This window comes from Corythoichthys intestinalis, chromosome 4 (genome assembly GCF_030265065.1).
Source record: "Corythoichthys intestinalis isolate RoL2023-P3 chromosome 4, ASM3026506v1, whole genome shotgun sequence".
In the NCBI taxonomy this organism is placed as follows: domain Eukaryota; kingdom Metazoa; phylum Chordata; class Actinopteri; order Syngnathiformes; family Syngnathidae; genus Corythoichthys; species Corythoichthys intestinalis.
In genome coordinates, this window is record NC_080398.1 from 23,336,566 (window position 1) to 23,363,616 (window position 27,051).

General features: G+C 39.7%; 1 protein-coding gene across 3 annotated transcripts in view; it reads right to left on the reverse strand.

The window, feature by feature from the left end:
• Window positions 1-690: 690 nt before the first annotated feature.
• Window positions 691-27,051, reverse strand: part of znf574 (zinc finger protein 574) — a 56,138-nt gene continuing 29,777 nt past the window's right edge. For 2 of the 3 annotated variants that reach the window (XM_057834843.1, XM_057834844.1), the window contains exons 6-10: window positions 24,891-24,985; window positions 19,040-19,134; window positions 14,209-14,357; window positions 13,703-13,990; window positions 698-7,122 (exon numbers count right to left, since the gene is read on the reverse strand). In XM_057834843.1, the coding sequence (XP_057690826.1) occupies window positions 6,514-7,122; window positions 13,703-13,990; window positions 14,209-14,357; window positions 19,040-19,134; window positions 24,891-24,985 (1,236 nt within the window). In that variant the 3' untranslated portion in view covers window positions 698-6,513. Of the gene's footprint in view, window positions 7,123-13,702; window positions 13,991-14,208; window positions 14,358-19,039; window positions 19,135-24,890; window positions 24,986-27,051 lie in introns of all 3 variants that reach the window. The other variant, XM_057834845.1, reaches the window with a different exon arrangement.

Genomic DNA, 27,051 nt, shown 5'->3' on the forward strand with positions numbered 1-27,051 from the left:
AAACAGAAAATCACAGTTTGATTTTTAAATCATTTATTTGCAAATCATGGTGGAAAATAAGTATTTGGTCAATACCAAAAGTTCATCTCAATACTTTGTTATGTACCCTTTGTTGGCAATAACGGAGACCAAACGTTTTCTGTAACTCTTCACAAGCTTTTCACACACTGTTGCTGGTATTTTGGCTCATTCCTCCATGCAGATCTCCTCTAGAGCAATGATGTTTTGGGGCTGTCGTTGGGCAACACGGACTTTCAACTCGCTCCACAGATTTTCTATGGGGTTGAGATCTGAAGACTTCCTAGGCCACTCCAGGACCTTGAAATGCTTTTTACGAAGCCACTCCTTTGTTGCCCTGGCTGTATGTTTAGGATCATTGTCATGCTGAAAGACCCAGCCACGTCTCATCTTCAATATCCTTGCTGATGGAAGGAGATTTTCACTCAAAATCTCTCGATACATGGACCCATTCATTCTTTCCTTTACACAGATCAGTCGTCCTGGTCCCTTTGCAGAAAAACAGCCCCAAAGCATGATGTTTCCACACCCATGCTTATCAGTGGGTATGGTGTTCTTCGGATGTAATTCAGTATTCTTTCTCCTCCAAACACGAGAACCTGTGTTTCTACCAAAAAGTTCTATTTTGGTTTCATCTGACCGTAACACATTCTCCCAGTCCTCTTCTGGATCATCCAAATGATCTCTAGCGAACCGGAGACGGGCCTGGACGTGTACTTACTTCAGCAGGGGGACACGTCTGGCAGTGCAGGATTTGAGTCCCTGGCGGCGCATTGTGTAACTGATAGTAGCCTTTGTTACTGTGGTCCCAGCTCTCTGTAGGTCATTCACTAGGTCCCCCCGTGTGGTTCTGGGATTTTTGCTCACCGTTCTTGTCATCGTTTTGACGCCACGGGGTGAGATCTTGCATGGAGCCCCAGATCGAGGGAGATTATCAGTGGTCTTGTATGTCTTCCATTTTCTAATAATTGCTCCCACAGTTGCGTTCCTTACACCAAACGTTTTACCTATTGCAGATTCAGTCTTCCCAGCCTGGTGCAGGTCTACAATTTTGTCTCTGGTGTCCTTCAACAGCTCTTTGGTCTTGGCCATAGTGGAGTTCGGAGTGTGACTGACTGAGATTGTGGACAGGTGTCTTTTATACCGATGAGTTAAAACAGGTGCCATTAATACAGGTAACGAGTGGAGCCTCGTTAGACCTCGTTAGAAGAAGTTAGACCTCTTTGACAGCCAGAAATCTTGCTTGTTTGTAGGTAACAAAATACTTATTTTCCACTCTAATTTGGAAATAAATCCTTTAAAAATCAGACAATGTGATTTTCTGTTTTTTTCCACATTCTGTCTCTCATGGTTGAGGTTAACCCGCGTTGACAATTACAGGCCTCTCTAATCTTTTCAAGTAGGAGAACTTGCACAGTTGGTGGTGACTAAATACTTATTTGCCCCACTGTACGTAGTTTCTATTTGTACAGAACACCCTTATCACTATTATGTTTCCTAAATGTTCACACGGGGAAAAAAAACATTCTAACCAATAAATCTGGAGAAACTCAGGTACTGCAATTACTTTCCAGATGCGTACTGGCATAATTACCAATTGTAAAATGTAGTCCAACAGTCCTGAGCTGGATTATTAGTTTATAGGAGTGGTAAAATGTTTATGGAATGCAACACAGATGTGAAGCACTTCTCAAGGGGAAAAAAAACTAATTCACCATTAGACAGCTGCATATTACTGCAGGGGAAACAGGTTCCAATAAGCGTACGATGTTGTCCATTCAGATTAACAGGTGGGTTTGTGTTTTTACTTATTTATTTATTTTTATTCTTTTATTGGATAACAAATGAACACGCAATGGCAGCAAACAAAGTGGTGGTAAAAGTCATTGGATGTCATTATTTGCTGCGGGGTTTAACGTTGTTTTTATATCTGTTTGGCTTTGTATGAGGCAAGAACATTACTTTGTTGTGTGGCTATGTTAATACTGACTAGTAGTTAGGAACACAGCATTTTTCAGCTATAATTACTTTAAATAATTCACAATAATTCACAGCCACTGACAGCTGGCAGCGAATGATCGTTGCTAGCCATCCCAGTTCAAATGGATTGGACTATGTAATTCCTTCTAGCGCTGCAACGATTAAACGATTAAACCGAGTGATTCGATTAGAAAAAAAGCTTCAAATTAAATTTTGCTGCTCCGAGAATTCGTTTAATTAGTGTGGCGTTCTAATGGTTTGTTTTGACAGTGTTTGCATTTAGTTTTATTGATTTGGGTGTATACACTGCCCTCTAGTGGCAACAATGAATATGACATAACTCATTTAACATGGCTGAATCCAGCTCGTCTGTTTTAGCATTCGTAATTCAGTTTATAGGTATATTTAGCGTTTTTTTGTTTGTTTGTTTTTGTGGGAACATGTGTTTAAACGATTTGTTAAGAGTATTGTGTATAACAAACAAAAAAATCTTAGCATTGTACAACGTTTAAGCAAGCAAACTTTTGCCGTGCAAGTTAGCCAGTTGTTCTTAAATGCTCATTTATTGATTTTTTTAATACCATTTGAGGCAAAGCTCAGGTATTTTATTTTATTTTTTTAATGCATTTATTGCTCTTGTGAAATGGAAGTGCAATTTTATATCTAAATCTAGCAAGCCTTTGTTTTACATCTCCTAAAATTTATTCTGAAACACATTAAATTTTCGTCATCTGATTACTCCATTATTCGAACTAACTAGTTGATATCAGCGGCTAAATTATCTACTAAAATAATCGATAGCTGCCGCCCTAATTCCTTCCAGTTCAGTCACAAGCATAGCAGCATGCAGGTATGCGTTTGTCCTTTTAAATCATTGTCCTCATTGTTTTAATTTTTAGTTTTTTTTTTTTTTAGAACATATGGAAACACTATTTCATAGCGGCGTCATAAGACTATCATAATGACAATAATTTGCCTACTCTATGAATATGTTTGAGCTATCTTTAGCTAGTTGTATTCCCAGTTGACACCATGTGGGGGGGGGGGGGTATGAGAGATAAGTGATTGGAAGGGGTGAAGTGTACATAAATCTACAACCCAGTATTTGTGGGAATCCTTTGCGAGTGTGAGTATGTTGGCAACCTATTCTATGCTGTTTCTTCGCTAATCCAGACACCGAGGTTTCCTACTTGAGTGTGTCTAATTTTACCTAGTCATGCGTGAGTCCCATCTAACGTGATATTCCCGCAGGCGAATGGAGATGCCGGGTGGGTGCCACCACCACCAGAGCCCCCGACCTTCCCCAGCCAATCTGGAAGGGGAGGCGGGGAGCCAGCGCAGCCCATCCCATCCCTCCTCCCGCAGCCCAGCAATAGGGCCATCACCACCCCCTAGGGATCCAGGGTGGTCCCCTGGGCCACCCGCAGCCCCATCAAAAGGCCTTCAGGGATGGGAAGAGGGGACGCACCACCAACCCTCACACCCAACCGGCCCACGAACCACATTCCCCCTGCCGGCGCGAAACACCATGGGACCCCAAACGGCCCACCAACCCCAGGGCTGGGAAGGGCCCCCCGCCGGAGCAGGCGACATCCAGCCGACCCACCGGCATTCAGCCAGCGGCCCGCACCGGAGCGCAGGGCAGATACCAAGGCAGAGAAGAGAGAGGAAGGCGGAGCGCCAAGGAGCCGCAGGAGGGCGATGCAAGATCGGAGCCGCGACCTTCCCAGCATTAGCGAAATGTATACTTGATTGCAGGGGCGTTACCAGGGGGACAGGGGTAGTATTGATGTGTTCTAAGTTTTAAACCTTTGCGTTGTTACCTCCTCTTTCACCTTAAAAAAAAAATGAAATGTTGGTTTTGTTCCTAGGGGGCGCTACACACATTTACGCATTTTTTTGATTTTTTTTTTTTTTTTTTTACATTTTATCAGTTTTCACCAGTTTTCACCTGGTCGTTGAGTTTGGTGAGTTTTTCAGCATTCTGAGGGGGTCAAAGTAGGGCTCAAAGTGTCGGCGGGACAAAGAATGACTGCTAGGGGGCGCTACATAGTGTATAGGTATCAAAGATTGCACCCGTCTTGACCTGCCTGCCGATTTTGGTGCATTTTGAAGCATTCTAAGGGGGTCAAATTGAGCTCAAAAGGGCTGCGGAACAAAGAATAACTATAATAAAAATAATAAAACCAAGGAACCACGATAGGTTACCTTAAAAAAACATTGTCACCTTCATGTCCATACTGTTCAGTTATGGATGTGTTCTAAGTCAAATAAAATCAAATCAACTTTTATTTGTTTAGACCAAATCATAACAACAGTTATATCAAGGAGAAAACAAAACATGTTTTAAGGTGCAGTAGCCCTACACTGGATTTACCCACACCTGGCAACACCAGTGGTTGATTGTGTCAAATGTGTAAATATATTAAAATTCTTTAATTAAGGAAATATTGTATAGTTTTCCAAATAATCAACAGAGTATCTTGTTACTGTTATTATGTGAAATTTCTATGGTCTTCTTTTATAGAGTTGGGTTAAAATGCATTTTTTTAAACCATCAGAAGAAAGCAATAAAAGGCAGACAAATTGCTGTCGCCGGATTCCTTTCGCACCACAAGCCCACACCATTTCCCCATTTGAGTTCCCCTCTCTATTATCAGCGTTTCTCCATTCCATGACACGGAAGCAAACGAAGACAGAGTGGATATGTTTGTTTGCGTACATGTGTATATGTGCACCTGTGTTTAAACCCCCTCCTGTCAGCAATCACAAGGGTGGGCTGCACCCATAAACTCTTGATGGAGAATAGGATCATTATTTTTGATTTTCGACGGCGACAACACTGGATTAATTCCATCAAAACTGGCCGACAACATTTTACATAGCACAAATCATCACAGGTGTCACGCTGTTTTGTATTTTTAATAAGAGAATGCATTTGATTAGAGGACAAAAACAATCAATAACAATGCCCGCCAAATTAAAGCTGATCAACACACAATTCTACTTCTCACGCACCTCGCTCGGTTGGTGACAGTAAGGGGGGGATGATGGAAGATGCACTCTTGACTTCCACTGCTGCTGAGCTGGGTGCTATTTCACTCCCACACTTGTTAGCCAGAAGAGGCGGGTGACAGCGGGGGCCGCTAAAGGCTTCTCCACTGGATGATCTGCTGCTGAGGAGTTTTAAGAGACATTTTTATGAACGGATCTTCTCTTAACAAACAAGTCTGTACAATGTGATTTCATTTAACCTTTGAGCCATCCAAGGGACATTGTGTCCCTCTCAAGAATTTCACTTCAAGCCATTTCATCTGTGAATGAACACCGGTCGGAACTGAGTGAAAAGCATTTTTAAATGTCATCTGTTCCTTCACTGAGCTGAAAATGGAAAAGCTAGAAATAAAAAACACTTGATTCTTTTACTAAAAAGTTTTTGCTTATTTTTCATTAAATTTGTCAGCTAGGTAGAGCTATATTTTTCATTCAAAACAGGAAGTGGCAAATTTCTCCAGAGGTTCCTCACAATTGCAATGATTAGCATGTGTAACACGTTAGCATAGGATCTGTAGCATTGATTTTGAAAACGAAGATCATTAGCTCGATTTGAATTACAAGCTAAATAAAAGCTCTAAATTTATGCAGAATAAATTTTTTTGAGATTTTTTTTCAAAGTAGTTTTTTGGAAAGGGAAAATGTTGGGGGGAGATGATGGAGGATGGGTCTCTTAAATAAATAAATAGACAGGATCAGCAGCTTGTTTTAAATATCCATTACAAACAAAATAATGAAGGTTTAAAAATTATTTTTTTTTAAATGTATCCAGCATTATTTTTTTTCCCAGGACGAATATGTTCATAGATTTTGGGAGGTGGCGTTAAAAATAGTAAAGGAAATGATGATGGTACATATAAGGGACCTATTAAGGTTTAAGTTCATTTTAAGGCATAGTGAGTAAAGGTACAAATTTAACTAGCTAAACCAAGCAACAACAAAAAAACTAATGAGATTGATGTTCAGAATATGGGGAAAAAAATTCTGCATGAGCCAAAAATGCACTATGACCTTTACAGCTGACCTTCGTTTTACTGTCTCTACATTCGCAACAGGGATTCTTTCAAACTCATTGGCTGCCATTGACAACAGTATACTGTATATCCAATCTATTGTAGACTGGGAGGGTCCGCAGCGATCAAAACTGCCAGCTTCTCCCAGTTCAAATGAATTAAACCGTGAATGAATTGCCTTTAATGTCAGCGAATAAGTCAATAACTAAAGACATCCACATTAGGAACATTGAGTAGTTCATGTGTTTCACCAACTAACATTCGGTCAAACAAACAGTGCACTTAAGGTTCATCCTGAATTTCCATCCTTAATATATTGTGAGCATCGCATTTGTGGGACAAAAAACATCAAGTTGTGAAATTTCACCCAGTGAGCACACACCCCCACACACAAAAAAAAGAAAAAAGAAAGAAAAAAAAAAAAAGAGTTCTTCATGCAAACCAATGCTCATATGGTCTCCTCCACAATGAACTCGATAGAGTGCTGCGGGGACTGCGTGGCTTCCAGCATGGTGATCTCACTTCCATCCATGGTGATGGTAGGAATGGTGATGCCCTGGGCTCCCAGCATGGACGAGGGCAAGATGACAACCTGTGACGTCCCGTCCAAGCCGCTCAGTTCCTCGGCGGGGATCATGACTGCCTCGCCCCCTCCCTCGCCCGCCTGAAGTACATAGATGGTCTGCATGCCATTGTCGTCTACCTCCACTTGTGTGGTGGTGGTGGCCAGTGCAGAGAGTGCTTTGGCGCCCTCCAGCACTTTCTGGACCTGCGCCGCCTCAGTGGCGCTGGCTACTTCCTCAGCGGCCTGAGCGGCCTGGTCGCCGTGTTGCCTGATGTGTTTGTCCAGGTTGGAGCGGGAGCGGAAGGCGGCGGGGCAGTTGGGACACGGGTACGGCTTCTCACCGCTGTGGGTGCGAGCATGCTCGGTGAGGCGGGCCGCCACACTGAAGCTCTTGCCGCAGATCCAGCAGCAAAAGGGCCGCACGCCACTGTGGATGCGCTCATGGTCCTGCAGGTGGGGCAGTTGACGGAAGCGTTTGCCGCAGGTGGAGCACTGGATGGAAACGGAAAATGTAAAAGGGAGTCAATAAAATAAGACAAATTCATTCATTTTCCACCGCTTATCCAGTTTTGGACTCTGCTGACCTCTGGCAGGAGAATATGAATGAGCAAAAAACTACATATTCACACTCAAATTCACATCTTTGGATAGTTTTCTGAGTAAAACAATAAAATAACTGAATAAATAGACGTCGACTGATTGGATTTTCAGAGGCCAATGCAGATTAAAAAAAAAGAGAGAGAGAATTCAGCCTATATTTGAGGCCGATCTACTTTTTTTAAAAGCACGTTCCTCATGATAGCATACCTGTCAACCCGAGGCCGTTGGCAATCTTACAAATAGTGACGTATGCCCTTACAAATTGTTGACTAATCTTACAACGTTGTATGTAGCGTGCAATATGAAACAAAAATAAAACTCGATTTTTAACATAATATGAATTTATTGGTAATATTGTAACATATAACCTGGAACAATCAAAGAACAATCAATAAAAGGGACTTTTGTTATAATTGTATGTAGCACTTTTGGCAGTTTCTATCATGTCTTGATGGCTGCACTTCATGGCACTTCAGACCGCAATTCAGTTTGACTTGAAGGTAGTTCGTTACTGTGTCCAATTATAAATTAAAAAGGTCAATTGATAAAATGAACTTACCGATGCAATCTTTGAGTGAGGGAACATTTCTTTTGTTAATTCTGAGAAGTGATCAGCAATTGTTGCAGACAAATTGTGTTTGGCAACAAATTGGCAGAATGAAATCGCCGCTTTCGTCACTTTTCATTCTGCAGACTTCATCTTTATGACCAATGTTGTTAATATTACTTTTAAAAAGTAATTAGTTACAAATTACTTCTCCCAAAAAGTGAGTTAGTAACTCCGTTACCTGAAGGCAAGAGTAGTTAGTTACTTGGCAAATTAACTGGTGTTAGCTTTCTTTTTTTCTTTTTTTTTTTTTCATTTAAAAAAAAAAAAAAAAAAAAAAAAACACATAGTAACCTTTGCTATGTTTGGAAATCGTTTAATGTTGTGAATCAAGTGTTAAAATTAAAGTTTTAAAACTGTTTCATAATTTAAAGATAGATTCAAGTCAAGATTTTACCGATTTAGGAGTATTTTACATAAAAAGTTACTGACGTTTGCTAGGAAGGTTCACTACAACAGAGCCTTTCTGAGAAGTCTACTGCTTCACAATGGGGCCGTTTATTAACGCCGCCGTCTGTCATTTCGCATGTAGTTCTATAAGCATTTGATATCTAGGCATAGATTGTAGGCTGTCGGCTACAGTCAGGAAATATTGGCGCCACCTAGCCTAGCATCGCGTTTGCTACAGCGTCACAACACTCTTCTCTCTCAATGTCTCTGACTTTTCTCGCTTCATTCAACCAACACCGCGCATAGTAACGCACATTGTCTCGTTGCCAAAATCCAAACGGAGAAAAAAAAACTTAATGCCCGAAAAACGTAAAGATTTTGAACGTACGGCGTACACATTTAAAAATCAGTGCTCACTTGTACAAATTACGCCGAAACCGTACAACTTGAAAGGTATGTGATAGGCAACTGAAACACATTTAAATGTCCTTACTAAAAGTTACGTTTTTTGCCATTTCCTTTTGTAACACTGGCCAGTAGGTGGTAGAATATCATAATTAACCAAGATCATCACCCAAACAAGTTTTTCCAATATATCGGCTACATTTCGTCTGACTGTTGGTCAGCTAATATATTGGTCGACCTTTGATGATCACCCAAATAGTGAACATAACGGTTATCCCATTATATCAGCTATGTATCGGCCGATGGCGATCTTGAAAAAAAAATCCAAATATCGGCCCAATAGTTTGGATAACTGGTATATCGGTCGACCTTTATAAATAATACAATAAACCTGTTGCTACATTCCTTATAATTACTTCCTGTCAGTAATTATAAAGACAAAATGGATGACTATTTCCTTTCTTCTTAACAATTTACTGTTTGTGTTGAAAGGAGATTATAAACTGTTATATGAATGGGTTTATGTGTGTTGTTTCTTTATAAAAAAGAAAGGAGACAACTTTACTATACAGTGTATCACAAAAGTGAGTACACCACCCCTCGCGTTTCTGCAGATATTTAAGTATATCTTTTCATTGGACAACACTGACAAAATGACACCTTGACACAATGAAAAGTAGTCTGTGTGCAGCTTATATAATAAAGTTAATTTATTTTCCCCTCAAAATATAGCCAATAATATCTAAACCCCTGGCAACAAAAGTGAGTACACCCCTTAGTAAATACGTACATCCCTAAATGTCCAAATTGAGTACTGCTTGTGATTTTCCCTCCAAAATGTCATGTGACTCGTTACAGGAATGCTGTCAGCATTGCTGCAGAGATTGAAGAGGTGGGGGCTCAGCCTGTAAGTCAGGGTCCCAGCAGGATTGATAAATCTAAATTCAAGACTTTTAAGACCTTTTTTAATGCCATTTCAACTGAAAATTTAAACTTTTCTCGCACCCATTATTTAGATAATATTGAATCATATTAAAAAAATAAAGCACTGAACATCAAATTTAACCTCAATTACCAAGTGTGTTTGACAAAAGAATGCACATTTACTGAAGATACAATTAAAACACATTTAAATATAAGGTCTTTCAGATTTTTTTCCCCCAGGATAAAATGGATTTTACACTATTTTTGTAAAGTAACTTCAGAAATTACATTTGCAATACAACAGGTTTCCCTTTTAAGAGGACCTAGTCAAGGTGGTAGGTTGGTGATTGTCAAGTTGGTCACCTTAACTGTAAAGTGCTTGGAAAAATCTTGCAATTGGCAGTGAAAGTTTAAAAAACAGCCACTAAATGGCAGTAGTTTACCATTAATTACCACAAAATAAAAAACGCTACACATGACCATTTCCATGGTAATTGGTTTTTTCTAATCACATTACAAGTATACAAAACACATGTTAATCCTTTATTTGCTATTGAAGACATTTCTTTTAATCAGATTGAATAAGAGTATGGATTTTCTCTATCAAGAAAAAATTTAAATATACCAGGAGGTGTTTTACCATCACCTACATTATAATTTGCCTATCACCATGCCATGTTATTCAGATCAACGTTACCCCACACTCGTTCCAATAATAGTGTCAACCGTGTTGTGTATTTGAGGGTGATGGTGGTGTTGTGCCGAAAAATGCCCCCGCGTGAACTGTCCCCCCTGACGGGAACGCTTATTTATAACGCTTTAAAACATGTATCAAATGTTTTCATGGACGCATTACAGGAATGGATTTACGACTGTAAAATCAGTTTTAAATAAATAAATTACACAAAGTAGTAGTGCTGTATTTTAGTAACAAATCGTGGACTGGGCCACATAACCATCTTTGAACAGAAATGTATTAGTCTACAGGTTTTCAAGACCATATCCCATGACAATCACAAAGGTATGATATTTATTAGTTCAAGCAGAGTAAAATAATACATATTCACGGTACAAGAAAATTGTTTCCATGTCCGTCGTTTGGTAAGAAAAAGCTGTTTGTACAAGTGACGTGTGGGCGCTCAATAATAAAATAAATAAGCAAATAAATAAAATAAAATAAACGCTCAATAAAGCGTTATAAATAAGCGCTCCCGTCGGGGGGACATTTCACGCGAGGCGGCTATTTTTCGGCACAACAGTTGTTGATCTACGACTCCGGTTTATCCATGCTAAGGCTAGTGCAACTGCCAATACCCCATTGAACATAGCTAACTCTTGAGTTAAAACTGCGAAATTCACATTCATTCGAAAGGCAAACCGTGCAGAAATACATCATTGCATCTAACACATATTAATTGGAGAAATTGGCAACGTACTTTGAAATGTTAAGCAGGTCCACTGCCTTCGCATGACCCATAAACTGCGACCCAAAGTATCTGGATACGACTTGGTCGCCGATCCGATACCTCACATGCTGGTCCAACTGTTTGGACTTGGTTGTCTTGTTGAGGCTTTCGTCGAACATAACAACTAAGGCATCTGAGCAGTTCCTTGGGTTAGCACACAGTACTGTGCGATTGCCTGCTGTTGTGATGTTTATGCTAATGAAGCTAACGGCGCGCACGCACGAGGTGCAGTGCATCGTAAAAATTCCACGCGTCATCTTCTTTATGGATTAAAAAAAAAAAAAAAAACGTCGTCACGGATGTAATTATATAAATACAATCGGATACTTAAGACATTAATCAGCATAATCGCTAACTAGCTTAGCGCTCCGTGCTTATTCTCAACAAATAATACAAACAATACAAATGGCTTCATATACTCACCTCTGACGGTGGCACACTGGATCTAACAAAAAGTAGCGAGGGATCACTGTATGTGTGTCTATGTTAACTCATTGGCTGCCATTGACGGTGCTCGACATCCAATTCATTTTGTCTGGTAATGGTGAATGAACGTGAATTGGATGTCTATTGTTGTCAATGGCTGGCACTGAGCTAAGAAAGACACGGATTTGTTTACAAGAATGTTGCAGTAATATAGTGTTGCTGTATATATTTACAGAAATGTTGCATTGACTTTCTCTCCGTGAAAGACAAACGTTTTGACGGCTTGTCAGCAAAGCAGCAAAAAAAAACTTTTTTTTCCCCATTTAAAAATAGCTTGTTTTTCCTCTTTAATACCGGTAGTTGTATTGGAAAATACTACAGGCTCCTGACTATAAGCTTTTAGTAGCTTCTTAAGGAGACCTGACTCACACATGATCTTAGCTCAGCACTGCGATATGATGTACACTTTGTAAATATGAATGTGTGTGTGACTAAATTGAATTGAATTGAAAATATCGTAGTTTGATTTCCTGACCGGCGTATCGATAGTTGTTGTATCACCACCTTGTGAGATAAAACGTTATTGTGAGCCTTGTATCGCAATTCGTATGAGAGGTACCCAGATGTTCCCACCCCTCATAGTGATACCTCGACGTTGCCACTTCAGCACTGTAAGATTTTGATTCACTGCCAGATGTAGTAAATGCCAGTGCAAGTCTGAAGGGTTAACCATGTTTTATAACACATTTTCGGAGATGTGAAGTGCATAACGGCGCATTGTAATTGAGTACAACATGAACTACTGTTTCATCTGTATTTGATGATTCTTCATATTTTGACTGACTACACAAAATCACCGTGTCACTTTTGTGGCTTCCGTATTTCTTCCCTAACTCAGTCGGTAAGTCCCTCAGCTAATGCACGTTGGCTTTCAGTCATCTCAAAGTATACTAGACTTAAATTAATATTCAGCCCCACAGTGGCCTGTGTGTTGCTTCTCTGATCAAACATCAATCTCTAAGCGCAGCCTGAAAGATGCTGCGTTGCCGCCAACATTAAATCAATTTCCACAGCGGCACGCAGGGTGGTTTGTCGGGTAGAGTTGATGTCACCGGCACGGCAAAGATGGAGGGTCGTCCGCGAGGGCGGGGATGGGGAAACGGGAGGTTGAGATTCCCAGAATAGTAACAGGCAGAGAGGGGAGCTGACAGGCCCTAATTCAGCCCGGCCATTCATCAAGTACAGCGAGGGGGGAAACACCCGCAGGACACACGCGGCACAAATGGCCGACGTCCAGCAGCGGCGAGATGGCCACAGTGGGGAGCAGCGTGTGACCGTGAATACTGAATTTCAATTTTTGATGTAGGTCGTGAAAAGCAGGGTTTCCCATCGACGAGAGAAAGAGGATTTGATTATTTTATGATAGCTATACATTTCCCGGGATTATGTGTGACTGCAAAAAGATTTGAGATAAGATACCGTTTAACCATAGATGATCGCTGGACGAAAACTCACAATATGCATCAAGTTTGAAAAAAATTGATCGTGATATATAGAGTAGATGCACTGCCACATGACTTGAGCAATGTATTTCATAAATATGTTGTCATATTGCTGGACTAACCCAGTAAATTTTCCATGAGCAGCCATTTTGTGATGCTCATGAGACAGGGAGGATCAATTTCCACTTACAATGTATGAGCAAAAGAATAGGCTCCCTCCATTTTACAAATAATAACAAGTAATAGGTTATTAAATCAAATGTCATTCAAACTCACGGTTTCAAAATGAAACTAACATTATCACATAAAAATGAACTAAATAGCGTAACTAGTAATTAATGAAGCGACTGGTACAGTAACGGAAGGATATGCTCGGAGCATGACCTTTATTTAGATCTGTAGCGCTGCATTGCATGCTGGGAGGCATGAGGTACGTTAGAAATATGCTGTATGACAACAGTGTTGACAAGGTGGCAGCAGAGGAAGTGAGAGATCATCTTCATAGCCAATTGGTGGAAAGCTTTATGGTGGTTCATTTGCTCTATGGCTCTATCAAGTGGTCTTGAATCCTATGGCTATTTGATGAAGAAAATATGAATATTGAATGAAAAATGAATATTAATTTGACCCTCCCGCCATCAATAGCAGCCAATTAGTTAAATGAGTGCCCTGTAAGAGTTTTAAAAAATCTTAATCTGTGAATTAAAGGGTTAAGGTCCTCTTGAAACATTTTTTAAAATTGATTTCCATACCTCGAAGGGTCTCTCGTCGGTGTGAGTTCTCATGTGAACTTGGTAGGTGGAGTTGTAGGCAAATCCTTTAAAGCAGACCTGACACTCAAAGCGGACTCGGTTCTTGGGCTTGCCCATCTTGCCCTGACAGTGGGCCAGAACGTGCTCCTCGAGGGCCTTGTTGGAGATGAAACGGCGGCGGCAAGGCCTAACCGGGCACTTGAGTGGGGTCTGGCCGGTGTGCGACAGTCGGTGGAGGTCCAGGCCCTCTTGGGTCATGCAGCGGTGGCCGCATAGATCACACTCAATCTGAGGGGCGAAGGGTTTTGCTTTTGTCAAATTCTGACATGTATCCTTTTCTCAGAAAATTTAAATTGCCTTCGTTTTGATTAATTATTAATCGCTCCTAAAGTGATCTATAAATAACTCACTTGCCCAAATTTAGCGACTTGTTACCGTTTACTGAATGAAATGTCACAAAAGGTCAAGTTACTCAGTCTAGAAGGGACATTTCCTGTAGTGCTCACCTGTCCGGTGGAGCGGCCTCTGCCTTGTCCGCGCCCACGTCCGGTGTTCTTGTCCTCTTCTGAACCAGTACAGCGTTGCTGGTGGATGTCCAGAACGGCCTCGTTGATGAACTGGGCGGAGCAGTGAGAACACACGACGGGCTCCTTGTCTGAAATGGAAGAAAAACAAGACTCTACAAACTGAAAAACGCGGGTGGACACACAAGCACCATTGGTGCTCTGCTTCCTTCTAGTGCGGCAACGATTAAGCGATTAACTCGAGTATTCGATTAGAAAAAAGGATTCGAATTAAATTTTTCTGCTTTGAGTATTCGTTAAATTAAAGTGGCGTCGTAATGGTTTATTTATGAAATTGTTTGCATTTAGTTGTATTGATTTAGGTGGATACAAAAGCCCTCTAGTCTTCCTCATTTCACATGGCTGAATCCAGCTGCTCCATGTTAAGACCAACATAAGCCAAGTTTTTGTTTGAGCTAATGTTTTTTAAATGCATTTGTCATTTAGCTTATAGGTATAGTTAACTGTTTTTGTGGGAATACGTGTCTGAAACATTTGTTAAGAGCATTAAAAAAAAAAAAAAAAAAAGACGTTAGCGTTTTATAGCATTTAAGCTAGCAGACTTTTGCTATGTAAGTTAGCCAATTGTTCTTTTGTTGTACATAGATCCTTATTTATTTTAGTATACCGTTTGAGGTTCAGCTCAGGTATTTTAATTTTTCATGTTCCTTATCCGATTACTCAATTATTCAAACCAACTAGTTCATCGATTAATTGACTACTAAAATAATCGATAGCTGCAGCCCTACTTCCTTCCACCTCCCCTAAACATGCATGCTAGGTTGAAGACTTTAAATTGTCCATAGGTGTGAATGTGATTTTCAATGGTTGTTTGTACATAACATAAAATAGGCTAGCGACCGGTCCAGGATGTACTTGCCTAAAGTCATCTGTGATATGCCTGACCTCCGACTCTAATGAGGACAACCGCTAAAGAAAATCGATGAATGTGCGGTTGCACATTCAAGTACAAGTGCTGTTTGCTATTGTCAATTTGTGAAACACTAAATATGCCCCATGTCAGCGAAACCAGTGAAGTCCCATTTAAATTAACGAAGAGCGATATTTGACTCCATCTTAACTAGAGCTGAAACGAATACTCGAGCAACTCGAGTAACTCGAGTTTAAAAACTCATCCGAGTAATTTTAATCACCTCGAGGAATCGTTTAATTGTGCCAGCTCTAAGCATCACGTTTTGTCCGGACTATGTTTAATGCGGGACAACGCGCCGACAGCCGCTACAAACTACGCCGACGCTGCTAAAAACTACGCCCGCATGATGCTAGTGTGGTAGCAGATAGTGTCCGATGCGTCTCATAGATATCGCATGCATTTAGGACTAGATGCGAAATGACAGACTCGGTCGCGTCTGGGCAGCGTTAGTAAACAGCCGCCATCTTAAGCAGTAGACTTCTCATCGCTAGTAAATATAACGTTACTGTCACTCGATCACGTAACGTTAGGCCCTCGGAGGGCTAGGTTTCTATTGATTATGACCACTGTCGATGCGTGGCTAACGTGTTTTACATACAGGCTTTATTTAATCTGTAAAAACACAGCGCTGTAGAGTGATGAGTGTGTAAAATTAAAACATAATAAACCTAACTGTCAGTTTTAGCTCAGTAGTCATTGCTGAATAAAACACTAAGTAGCACTGGTCCCTAATGTGCTCCAATACAGCAAGTATCATACATTTATTCTGAACACTGCAAAAACTCAAAATCCCATCAGTACTTACAGTTTAGACTAACTTCAAACCTAAATAGAACTTAAAAATAGCTTGACCCAAATGGAAATTAAATTGAAACACGTGGGGAAAACACGTAGCTTTCAAGTGATGTGTGTTATCAAGCGTAATTACATGTTTAGGTGAGAAATATGTTGTTTTTTAATAAGATCTAGAAGTTTTTTGAGTAAAAGCAGTGAATTTTTTTTTCTAGTCACATCTTAGATGCAATTGTTGGCTGTTTTCAACAATGTACATCAAAATCAAGACATTGATTGACTGAAAATGGTTCAATATTGGATTAAATGTCTTTTTTTCTCATGTATATGTATAATTGCTCTTTACCTAATAAAACGTTTTATCCGATTACTCGATTAATCGATAGAATTTTCAGCCCATTACTCGATTACTAAAATATTCGATAGCTGCAGCCCTAATCTTAACAGCGTGATAGCAATCATCTCAGCTTTAAGTTTCAGGAGGCGTACAGATTTCAATTTAGGAACATTTAATAAGTGTTGACAGTATCATTGGATTCTACAGGGAGAAAAGGTCGCATGGGCTCATCAACATTTTTTCCACTTCATTCACTTCTAAATTAAGGGAGTTACTGTGATTTACCCCCGAGACGCTCAAAAAATTAGAGAACAGACATAATATTAATCACTAGAACCATCTTTTTGGTTCATTCCCACATTCAGTTCCATGAATGGTTCCTAAAATTTTTCAACCTTAGTGCTTAATTATTTACTATGGTGCCACTAAAAGAAATCTTAGAGAAATTGCTTTTCTAAAGTTATTTTCAGGTCTGTAATTTTTACAAGTTTGAAAATTTTCCCCACTGTCTAGCAAAGGTAAAACATACTGTAATGTAAGCTAGTTGACGAGCCGATAACATGGCTAATTAGCATGCTAATTTAATATTTAGAACATTTCATTTTTTGTTATTTTTTTATTTATTTAACATGAAACTTATATTCAGATTTGCTAATATGTTGTTTTGAAAAATAAAAATCCTGTTCAATGGAAAAAAAGGTTTTTTTTTGTAACCCAGAAATCCCAAAATAAAACATTTTAGAGCTGTAATTGCAATACCGTGAAATGTTTGCTTAAGGTTATCATACCATCAGAATCTCATACCGGCACATGCCTATTTGTAGGGTTGTTGTAGTGTTTACCATATTTTTCGGACTATAGGTCGCTGTTTTTTTTTCAGTTTGGCTGGGGGTGCGACTTATGCTCTGGAGCGACGTGTGAAATTATTAACACATTATTATATCATTTCACATGTAATTTGGGTTTTTTGGAGTATCACTGATGGTTTGGTAAACTTGTTAGCATGTTCTTTATGCTATAAATATCTGAATAACTCTTAATAGCTATGTTACGTTAACATACATGCCACGTTCGTATTTCGTTGTTCATGGATTATGTAACATTATCATACTGTACACTGTACTGTTCCCCCCAAATGCCACTTATACTCCGGTGCAACTTATATGTTTTTTTCCTCTTCGTTGGGCATTTTATGGCTGGTGCGACTTACAGTCCGAAAAATATGGTACATGTAAAGGTATTTTCACTTGTTGTATTTTATTTATTTTTAAACATTTGTTGTTGTTGTTTTTTTTTTTTTTTTACATTTTAAGTTTTAAATTGTTTTTGCAACAATTAACTGCAATAATGTTATTTACCCCAGCAACCACACCCCCACCTACAGTGACACACACAAAAAATCTCAGACCAACCAGAATACACTGAAAATATGATTCATGAATTTACTTTTTTATGTCAAGAACTCCTATGAAATATTATCTTTAACTAAATCATTTTATCATGTTTAACGAACAAATCTGAAAGCCAAGATAATAAATTGATCAAGCTTCAGCTAAAATTAGTGCAACACTAGACATACAAAAATCATTTTTATTCAATAAATAATTTTTTCCAGTTTATTAATCATAAGGATAATCTTTGTAGTTTCGTGAAGGGTTTGTGGAATGTTTCAACAGTAGAGATTAATTATGTTCTATATACAGTATCTACAAAATTAAAAAACAAAACAAAAAACAACTGAGCATCCCTTCTTGTACTGCAGGACAACTAATTCCTGTCATTGGACTTCTGGCAATTGTGCTCACGATAGTTCCTGCTTGAATAAATATTCCGTCAATAAGTGAGAGTCTCTATTGATCAGCTCATCAACAAATCAGTAGTTGTCCTGGCTCTATTTGGGCAAAGTCAAGAGACCTCCTGCTTGGATGAAAATCTGCCCGAGGAAGGGGGGGACACTGCTGACACTGATGGTTCAATCAGCACGTCGAGGGGTCGTCACGCCAACACCTCGCAATCTGCTAACCATCTGTCCTTTCTACCCCGGTCAGGACTATTGGCCGCTCAGCCCTTCCTTCCCCTCAGGAACCGACCAATTAAACCATTAATAAGGACAATATCGCCCTATGGCCCTGGGCTGATCAATAGATCAATCTCGTCAATCATCTGTCGCCGAGGAAAGCTGTACCTCTGACCTCTCCCTCGTGCCGACTTGTCAAGCTTTAACTAATGAGCCCCCCCTCCAGCCCGCCCGCACCCCTGTGATTAAGATGAAGTGTCGGCATGTTGACCCAATTCATTTACTTCCACCTATCCCGTTCCATTCCACGTGAGACGAGGATCAATGCAAAGTCATTGACCTAATGCATCGGCGCAACAATGCTCGTATAACGCCGATGTATGCTTAGGAATAAACAAGCTAGGTCGGCCGGGTGGGCTTGACAGGGGGGCCGGCGCCATTTATCGCCGAGTCAATAGTAATTCACTGGGAGTTGTACTAATAAGAACATCATAATTGATTGGCTTCCTTTATGGTGTAACAGATTTTTCATTAGGCGCTCATCCGTCATATTTTATTTCCGAACAGAAACATAAAACCACTGACTGTGAAGGCAATGCAAGAAAGAGAGATTTCGCTTTTCCTGCTCTAGCCCATTGTTCTCACTGACAATACAAAGTGTGTGGGTGAACAGTTCCCGCATGGGGGCTCTGACCTTGATGGGTGAGCGAGTGCAGGTCGAGGTCCTTTCTGCGGCTGAATGCCTCTCCGCAATCCGGGCAGGGGAACGGGTTGCTGGTGTGAAGAAGTCTGATGAATAGGGGGGGAAAAGGAAGGAAGAAAAACATCAGACTTAGACATTTGTATTTTTTAAAGAACTGAAAAAATATAAGAATAACTGACAGCAAGTGGCTTCCATGGTAGATGAGGGACATTAGCTAGACTGAATGGCAAAGCATCCTGTCAAGAGCAGTAAACTAAAATTGTTGTTATTATCCACTTATTAGGGGGAAAGGAACACTTGAACTTCCTCTCTTTGCAGCTCCTAGCATTAAATTAGAGTGACACTAACCCACAAATATTTTACAGTCTGAAGGCCTGTTAAGTCACCACTCAAGTAGTTGTTCTGGTTCTTCTGGACACACAATTTTGAAGGTCATTTATGAACCAATCATCATGAAACTTGGCAGCCAGTATCTATTGACCCTCGGACTCTGCTCGGAGCCATTTTTTTATTTTTCATATCAACGCCAATTATTTAATTGTGGAGTTATAGCTGCGAGACATGTGCCGATTACCGCTTTCAAGGTATACAGTGGTATGAAAATGTGAAGGATTCAAAACTGCACAACTCTTCCGTCATACCGTTCTTAAGGTATTAGCTATTTTTATGTCTTAAAAACACATGGAGAAATCCCTCGCTTGCAGCTGTAAGGTTCAGCCCTCCCCAACCAGTTGTTGCTCAGTGCCAGTGAGTGAGCTGTGCTACACGATGGCTGGATGCTAACTTTTTCCCACCATCGAAGAAAACTAAATCGCTGGTATGGGAATACTTTGGCTACAGAAAAGTTACAGACGGCCGCGGCTTAGAGGAGGAGGGCCAACCGAAATATCAAACATGCTTGGGGAGGGTGGCTGACGAGGATGCAATACCTCCAATATGACTTCGAATTTATACAAAATTAAAGGTTAGGAAACACTGTCATGAATGTTTCCCACCAGCTATGAGAGTTAACTTTAGTGTGGTGGTAAAACGTGATGTCTTTTTTCTCTGGCAACTGTCTGTGTTGAGAAAGAATGTGTGTGTATATAATGTAAACATGATACAAGTCATATACATGTGCTTTTTATGGAAAATAATTCAATTATTTTTGTTCTCATGGTAATGATGTTGAGATGTGGTTTAGGCTTACCCAAAGGACTGCATTTATTTTAATTAAAATAAATAATAAAAAGATTATATACCGTATTTTTCGGACTATTAAGTCGCATTTTTTTTTCATATTTTGGCTGGGGGTGCGACTTATACTCAGGAGCGACTTATGTGTGAAATTATTAACACATTATGATATCATTTCACGTTATTTTGTTTTTTGGAGTGACAGTGATGGTTTGGTAAACTTGTTAGCATGTTCTTTATGCTATAGTTATCTGAATAACTTAATAGCTATGGCCACGTTCGCGTTCTGCCTTTGGCAATGTGTGTTCAATTGTATTATTGACTTTTTTATATTGAAATGCATGCTTTTAGTTTGTAGCGCTTTCACGCCCACGTGGGGGCGCACTCGCACTTGTTTACGTGAAGAAGAGCACTCACGCGCCAGAAGAAGACGGACAGCTATGTAGCTGTGGGTGAGTAGGCGAGTTAACGAGAGAGAAACACGGCTGCGAACCTACGTTCATTGTTTATGCTTTTAAAATACCTCTACAGAGGCAACGCCTGTGTGTATCATCTTTTCTGATGTTGTTGTGTGTTTTCCACCCGCGATCGGATACTTAGAGCCAGTTGTGTGGTTGTTTGAACAATGTGCTAATGCTAGTGAACGCATGCTAAAAGTTTATGTCATTGCAGTAATAGCACCTAATTATCATTTATTTACGTTGATGCGAACCTGTATGGTATCGAGGACCAAATTGATTCAGCAAATTATACTGACGTCCAGCATCGTCATTTGGGAGTTCGCTGTATAGCCAGGACTGAGCCGTAACGTCCTGGTGAGGACAGTATATTCGCATTTCTTTGTTCATGCACTGTACACTGAACATTTATTCAGCATGTTCTTCTCTATTCTATTTTTATATTTAAATTGCCTTTCAAGATGACATATCTGTTCTATGTGTTGGATTTTGTCAAGTAAATTTCCCCCAAAAATGTGACTTATACTCCGGTGCGACTTATAAAAGGTTTTTTCTCTTCGTTGGGCATTTTATGGCTGGTGCGACTTATACTCAGGTGCGACTTGTAGTCCGAAAAATACGGTATATTCTAACAACATTATACTTATGTTCCAATTTGCTAATATGTTTAAAAATAAAAATCCTGTTCAATGGGAAAAAGTTTTTTTTTTTTTTAAACCCAGATATTTCAAATTATCACATTTCAGAGCTTTAATTACAATACAGTGATATTTTGACTTTAGGTTATCATACCGTCAGAATAACATCCAGCATATGCCTAATTGTTGCTATAGGTTACGAGTTAGTAGTGGGGTATGCACTCTTTTCGACACAGCCTTCAGCCTGTTGAGTGCTGTAACACACTCATCCTTGTTGGTTCCAGCATTTATAGATGTTGGTTAGGAGGCTCCCTCTGTTATTGGCTCGTGGCTACTATAAAAAACATTGCTTTGGCACCATCTCATGGTATCTTGGTAAGTTGAAACTCGAGGTGAAGCTTGAAATGGACTCCTTGGCCAAATGTTGCACTTTTCCCAAACAAACTTACCGTATGAAATTGACAATAATTTCATTGTTTTTATTATCAATCAATTTATAATAACTCGTCCACAAAACACCTACATTTCATCAGCAAAATCAAAACAACACCACCACTGCTGTGGTCCAGTGGTGTGTGCGTTTCCTCCAGTGCTCTATAAGCCTGGTGGGCTGCTAAGCTTTTCTTGCTCACCACTCAAAGAGGCTAAAACAGTGCTACAAAAGAGATTAAAAAGTAACTGCATTTTGACCACAACTGGTGATTTGGTTGAAGTCACATTGCCGACATCTTATGTCTATACATGAACAAACCTGTCCCAGCTCTCCCATTGAAGCAGTTTAATTACCGTATTGGCCCGAATATAAGATGACCCTGATTATAAGACTATCTTTTTAAGACTCAAGTTTGAAAAAAGACTTTTTGAACACCAAATTAATTTTTATACAGAAAATAATTACAGTACTTCCGAAACGCCAGAGAGTGAAAGCCGGGCCAATGTTTATTCTATACATACTGGTAGCCTCCCTTTCTTTTTCCTCTTCAGACAAAACTTTTTGTCTCTTTTGTTGCTCTGCCATCTTTGCAGAATTTGCACGAAAGCGTTCCCCTCGACTTCTGTCTTTATAATGAATGGAAAAGCTGGAAGTGACGTATGCCATAAAGCAGTCTGTACTAGTGCTGCAACGATTAATTGATTAACTCGAGTATTCGATTAGAAAAAAAAAGATTCAAATTAAATTTTGCTGCTTTGAGTATTCGTTTAATTAAAGTGGCATTGTAATGGTTTATTTTGAAAGTGTTTGCATTTAGTTTTATTGATATGCGTGGATACACTGCCCTGTAGTCGGCCTCATTTCACATTGCTTAAATACAGCTCCTCCCTGTTAAGACCAACGTAAGCTAAGTTTTGGTTTGAGCTAATGTTTTTCAAATGCATTCCTAATTTAGTTTATAGGTATATTTAGCCGTTTTTTGTGGGAATATGTGTTCGAACCATTTGTCAAGAGCATTGTAAAGAAAAATTAAAAACTGTGGCTCAGCTCAGGAATTTTAATTTTTCATGTTCCTTATCAGATTACTCGATTATTCAAACTAACTAGTTCATCGATTAATCTACTACTAAAATAATCGATAGCTGCAGCCATAGCCTACACATTTGTAGTTTTTTTGTGTGTGGCAGGGTTCTTGCCACCCACCTCAAAGTTAGTGCCAGTGAATGCGATACAGACCCCCTCAAGATACAAAAGAGGTGTAATTCAACTAGCTGTAAGTCGACATATCATCACAAATATTATGAAAATATTTTTAACCCTTTATTGCCAAATTTATCACATTTGATACACCAAAATTTCATGATTTTGAGAGTTATTCAGAATTTTGACATTTCTTTTTGAAAAAAAAATGATGGATGCAAGTCAACACATGCATCTGCAGGTTCCATGAGAAAAAAAAACAGGATTTAGTCAAATAGATATAGGTATAGATTTTAGAGCGCTTATTACACATATTCCTTTTGTCATTTCTTTTTACAAATTTGATAAAAAGGTTCCATCAGGACCTTATTTTTCTAATTTTGGGATTCTCTGATAATTGCTTCATATTGCAGGTCTTGAAGGGATAAAGGTTGAAAAGTTACCTAGTGTTGCTTTAATTTGAGTATTTTTGGTAAATGGATCAAGTGTTGCTTTAATTTTAGTTTATTTGGTAAATGGAATCAACTTATACTTGTATAGTGCCTTTCCACCGTCAGGGCACTCAAACCGCTTTAACACTACAGGTATATGGTCATTTACCTACTAATGATGCAGCATCAAGACCAACGTGGGGTTCAGTATCTTCCTCAAGGATACTCAGACGATGTCAACAGGGTGGGGAATCAAACCGAAACCTCTGGGTTGGGGAACGACTACTTCATCACTGAGCCACACCATTTATTTTACTTTTAAAAGTGACCGTCACCAACAATGGATTGTTTCAAGATTCACTTGTATGTAAGTATTTTATTTGTAATTTTTTTTCACTTTATTTTAAGACTGCCTTTTTTAAAGTTTTCCATGGGAAACCCTGCACTGGATGAAATTTTTACAATGGAAAAGGTATAACGCGTGCCAATTAGAACATCCGATAACTGTGATCAGTCATCACCAAAGTTCATGTGCACAACTATACTGTACATCTCCACTTATACCTACTTCAAACTCTGAAAATATCTCAACAGTAAGCCTCTCCATGCATTCAATATAATATTAAGTCCAGATATGTTCCGAGAGTGAAGTAGGAATGAGTAGGGATGTGCACATGAATTTTAGTGACCATCAGTTGTGGAATCATTAAAATCCGAACGGTTCAAATTTTTTGTAGATTATTATCCTTTGGGAATTCATGTAGCCTGATCCATTTTTTCAATGCTTTTATAAAGCTATATTTGTTCAAATGTTCTAATTTGTATCTACAAAACATAGGTCTGATATTTTTTAAGAGGGATTATTTTGTGCTTAAATCATCTTTACTTTAAGAGCTACTGTATAAAATCAGTGCTCATGTTAAACCCAATCAATGGTTCCTAAATGTAACTAGTCAAAACTGTTTTACAAAAAATAATAAGCCAATTTCATCACAAATTTCTTCAGCTCTGAAAACATCGAACAAACCAGCATGCCTAGCCCTAAATATTGTCAGTTCACAGCATGTCTAATTGGGGCAATTGACGATTGTTCAATTCCAGTGTTAACACAATGTACGGTGCAATGCTACGGAGGTGACATTTCACCGAATATTCACCCACCCTCCCAAAAAAGGTGTACATTCTTGCTTTGTCCTACCCCATGTCCTCTTAATTCACTTGGCCTGTCTGTCAATCATGTGACTGAAACTCAAGGGCAGACAAGATATCAGAGCACGTTGTGTTCGGAAAGCTTTAAGGTCATATGATGTAGCTCGGCTGCTTACAGCTACCAAAGAAGAGGGTTCATCTCATTCCCATGCTGTGTTAATTAGATGCATTCAACTGGTTTGCCAAGGCTGAATTTTTGTCTGAGGATAAAAGACTTCAGTGAAACATGTTGTTTCACCCACCAATATAAACCAATTTAATTTCTGGGAAAAATCAAACCAGAAAGAAACAAGTTACTTGTGATGGTTGAGTTGCTCCTCTGTGTTAAAGTGTGAAGGACAGAGGGGGCACGAGAAGAGACCATCTACTCCGTCGTTGTCTGGAGCACAGATCTGCACCCAAGGACAATGCAAAAGAAAATACATTAGACAGCAAGGTCTTCATTCAGCCTTCAACGAAATAGTAATTCACCATACGAGTGAGACAAGTACCTAGTAAGAAAAATGATGCATTGCAGGGCTTACAAAAAAGCAAAAGCAGATCTCAGCAAACCACCGGCAACATGAATCCCTGTCACAGTATCAGTGTTGGTTTGGTTTATTAACTCATTGCAACTAACGTTGATAATATAAAGAGGCCAAATTCCAAACGCTCTGCAAAAGAAAAAAATAAGAATGCCTATAGACCCCAATCACGTGACGTCACAACTCCGCCCCCCTGACTGGTGCCGCCATATTGTCCGTCAGCTCATCGTGTTTACATATTACCGCTACGTACATTCCTCCTATTACTGCATGTTTTTCTGCTTGTCTAAGGAATCACCGCCTAGTAAACAAACCCAAAAACCTTCCTGACAATCGTTAACATTGATTAATCAAAATGGTGACGGGATGTGTGGCGGCTGGTTGCAGTAACAGAGAAGATAAACGGTCATTTTAGTAGATGCTGTGTGCCCATTGTTAAAAGGGCAAATCTCGAAAGCAGCACTGTTTATTTGTGTCGACAGCCGTTAGACAGCAGCGAAAACATCAATATGATGCCAACACGATCGCAGACATCAGAGGGAGACTACGAAGCTCATCGCCACAGTCGCGCAGCAAGAGGGTGACCACTAAAACAGGTGTTGTGCCAAAAAATAGCCGCCCTGCGTGAAATGTCCCCCTTGACGGGAGCGCCCACACGGAAACGACTTTCTTGTACCGTGAATATGTTTTTTTTTTTACTCTACTTGAACTAATAAATGTCATACCTGTGTGATTGTCATTGGGATATGGTCGTGAAAACCTGTAGACTAATACATTTCTGTTCAAAGATGGTTATTTGGCCCAGTCCACGATTCGTTACTAAAATACATTACTAATATTTTGTGTAATTTAATTATTTAAAACTGATCTTACAGTCGTAAATCCATTACTGTAATGCGTCCATGAAAACATTTGATGTTTTCACATCAACAAAGCGTTATAAATAAGCGCTCCCGGCAGGGGGAACATTTCACGCGGGGCAGCTATTTTTCGGCACACACCGGCCCGTTGTCGATCAAATTTCATTTTACAATCGTGACAACGGTAACGCTCAGCTGACCAAATGTCGGTTTATATTCGGGCCAGTGCAGATTTTAGGTACCCGACTCCTCATCATGACATAAACTGGAGTATGGTTTGAAATTTTGTGGTCTGAGGACGAGCTCTGACGCACGGGACAGGACCGGACGGGAGGAAACATCGGTTTGGGCATCAAATATGGATCCGCGACTGGATCAACTGAAGCTTTTCCAAATAACAGCTTTTATTCAACTCATCCAATGAGTTTACAGCGTCTGAAAGCACCGGGGCTTCCATAATTTGCAAGTGAATCCACCTTTACAAACTATGATCATTGACAATACGACACACAATGACGGACAATATGGTGGCACAATACAGCGATCACGTGATTGTGTGACGTTGGTGATTGGGGTCTATAGCCGCAACACGAACGCGAAATGACCACAACAGAAGTAAACTTAAGTTGGTAGATCTTAAAGGAGTTCCAAAAAAATCGATTATTACATGCATCGCGATTCGACACGTGACGATTCGATTACGATTTATAAAGGTTCAAAAACGATGATTTTCACTCATAACTTTATGGCAGCCGCTCGTTGCCAAACGAAATTCAAGACACGTCTGCCGCCCGGACACCGTTAACAGACGCTATGATGGATGCTCCCAGTTACTGGGAGAGAGATTTACACCTTTTTAAAAGACTGGAAAATAAATTTGTGTATGAAACAGGCAGGCACAGAATGTGCGCAAGTTATTTTTTAGAGCGAGAGGGGAAGAGAGATAGTTCGTTGCTCCTTGTCTTTCCTACTGTACAGCAGTAGTTTTAAGGCATTTCAATTGAAAAATGTCCTGAGTGTGTTGCTAAGACCTGTGTGCGTCTATAGACCCTACTCACCTACGTCACAAAATGA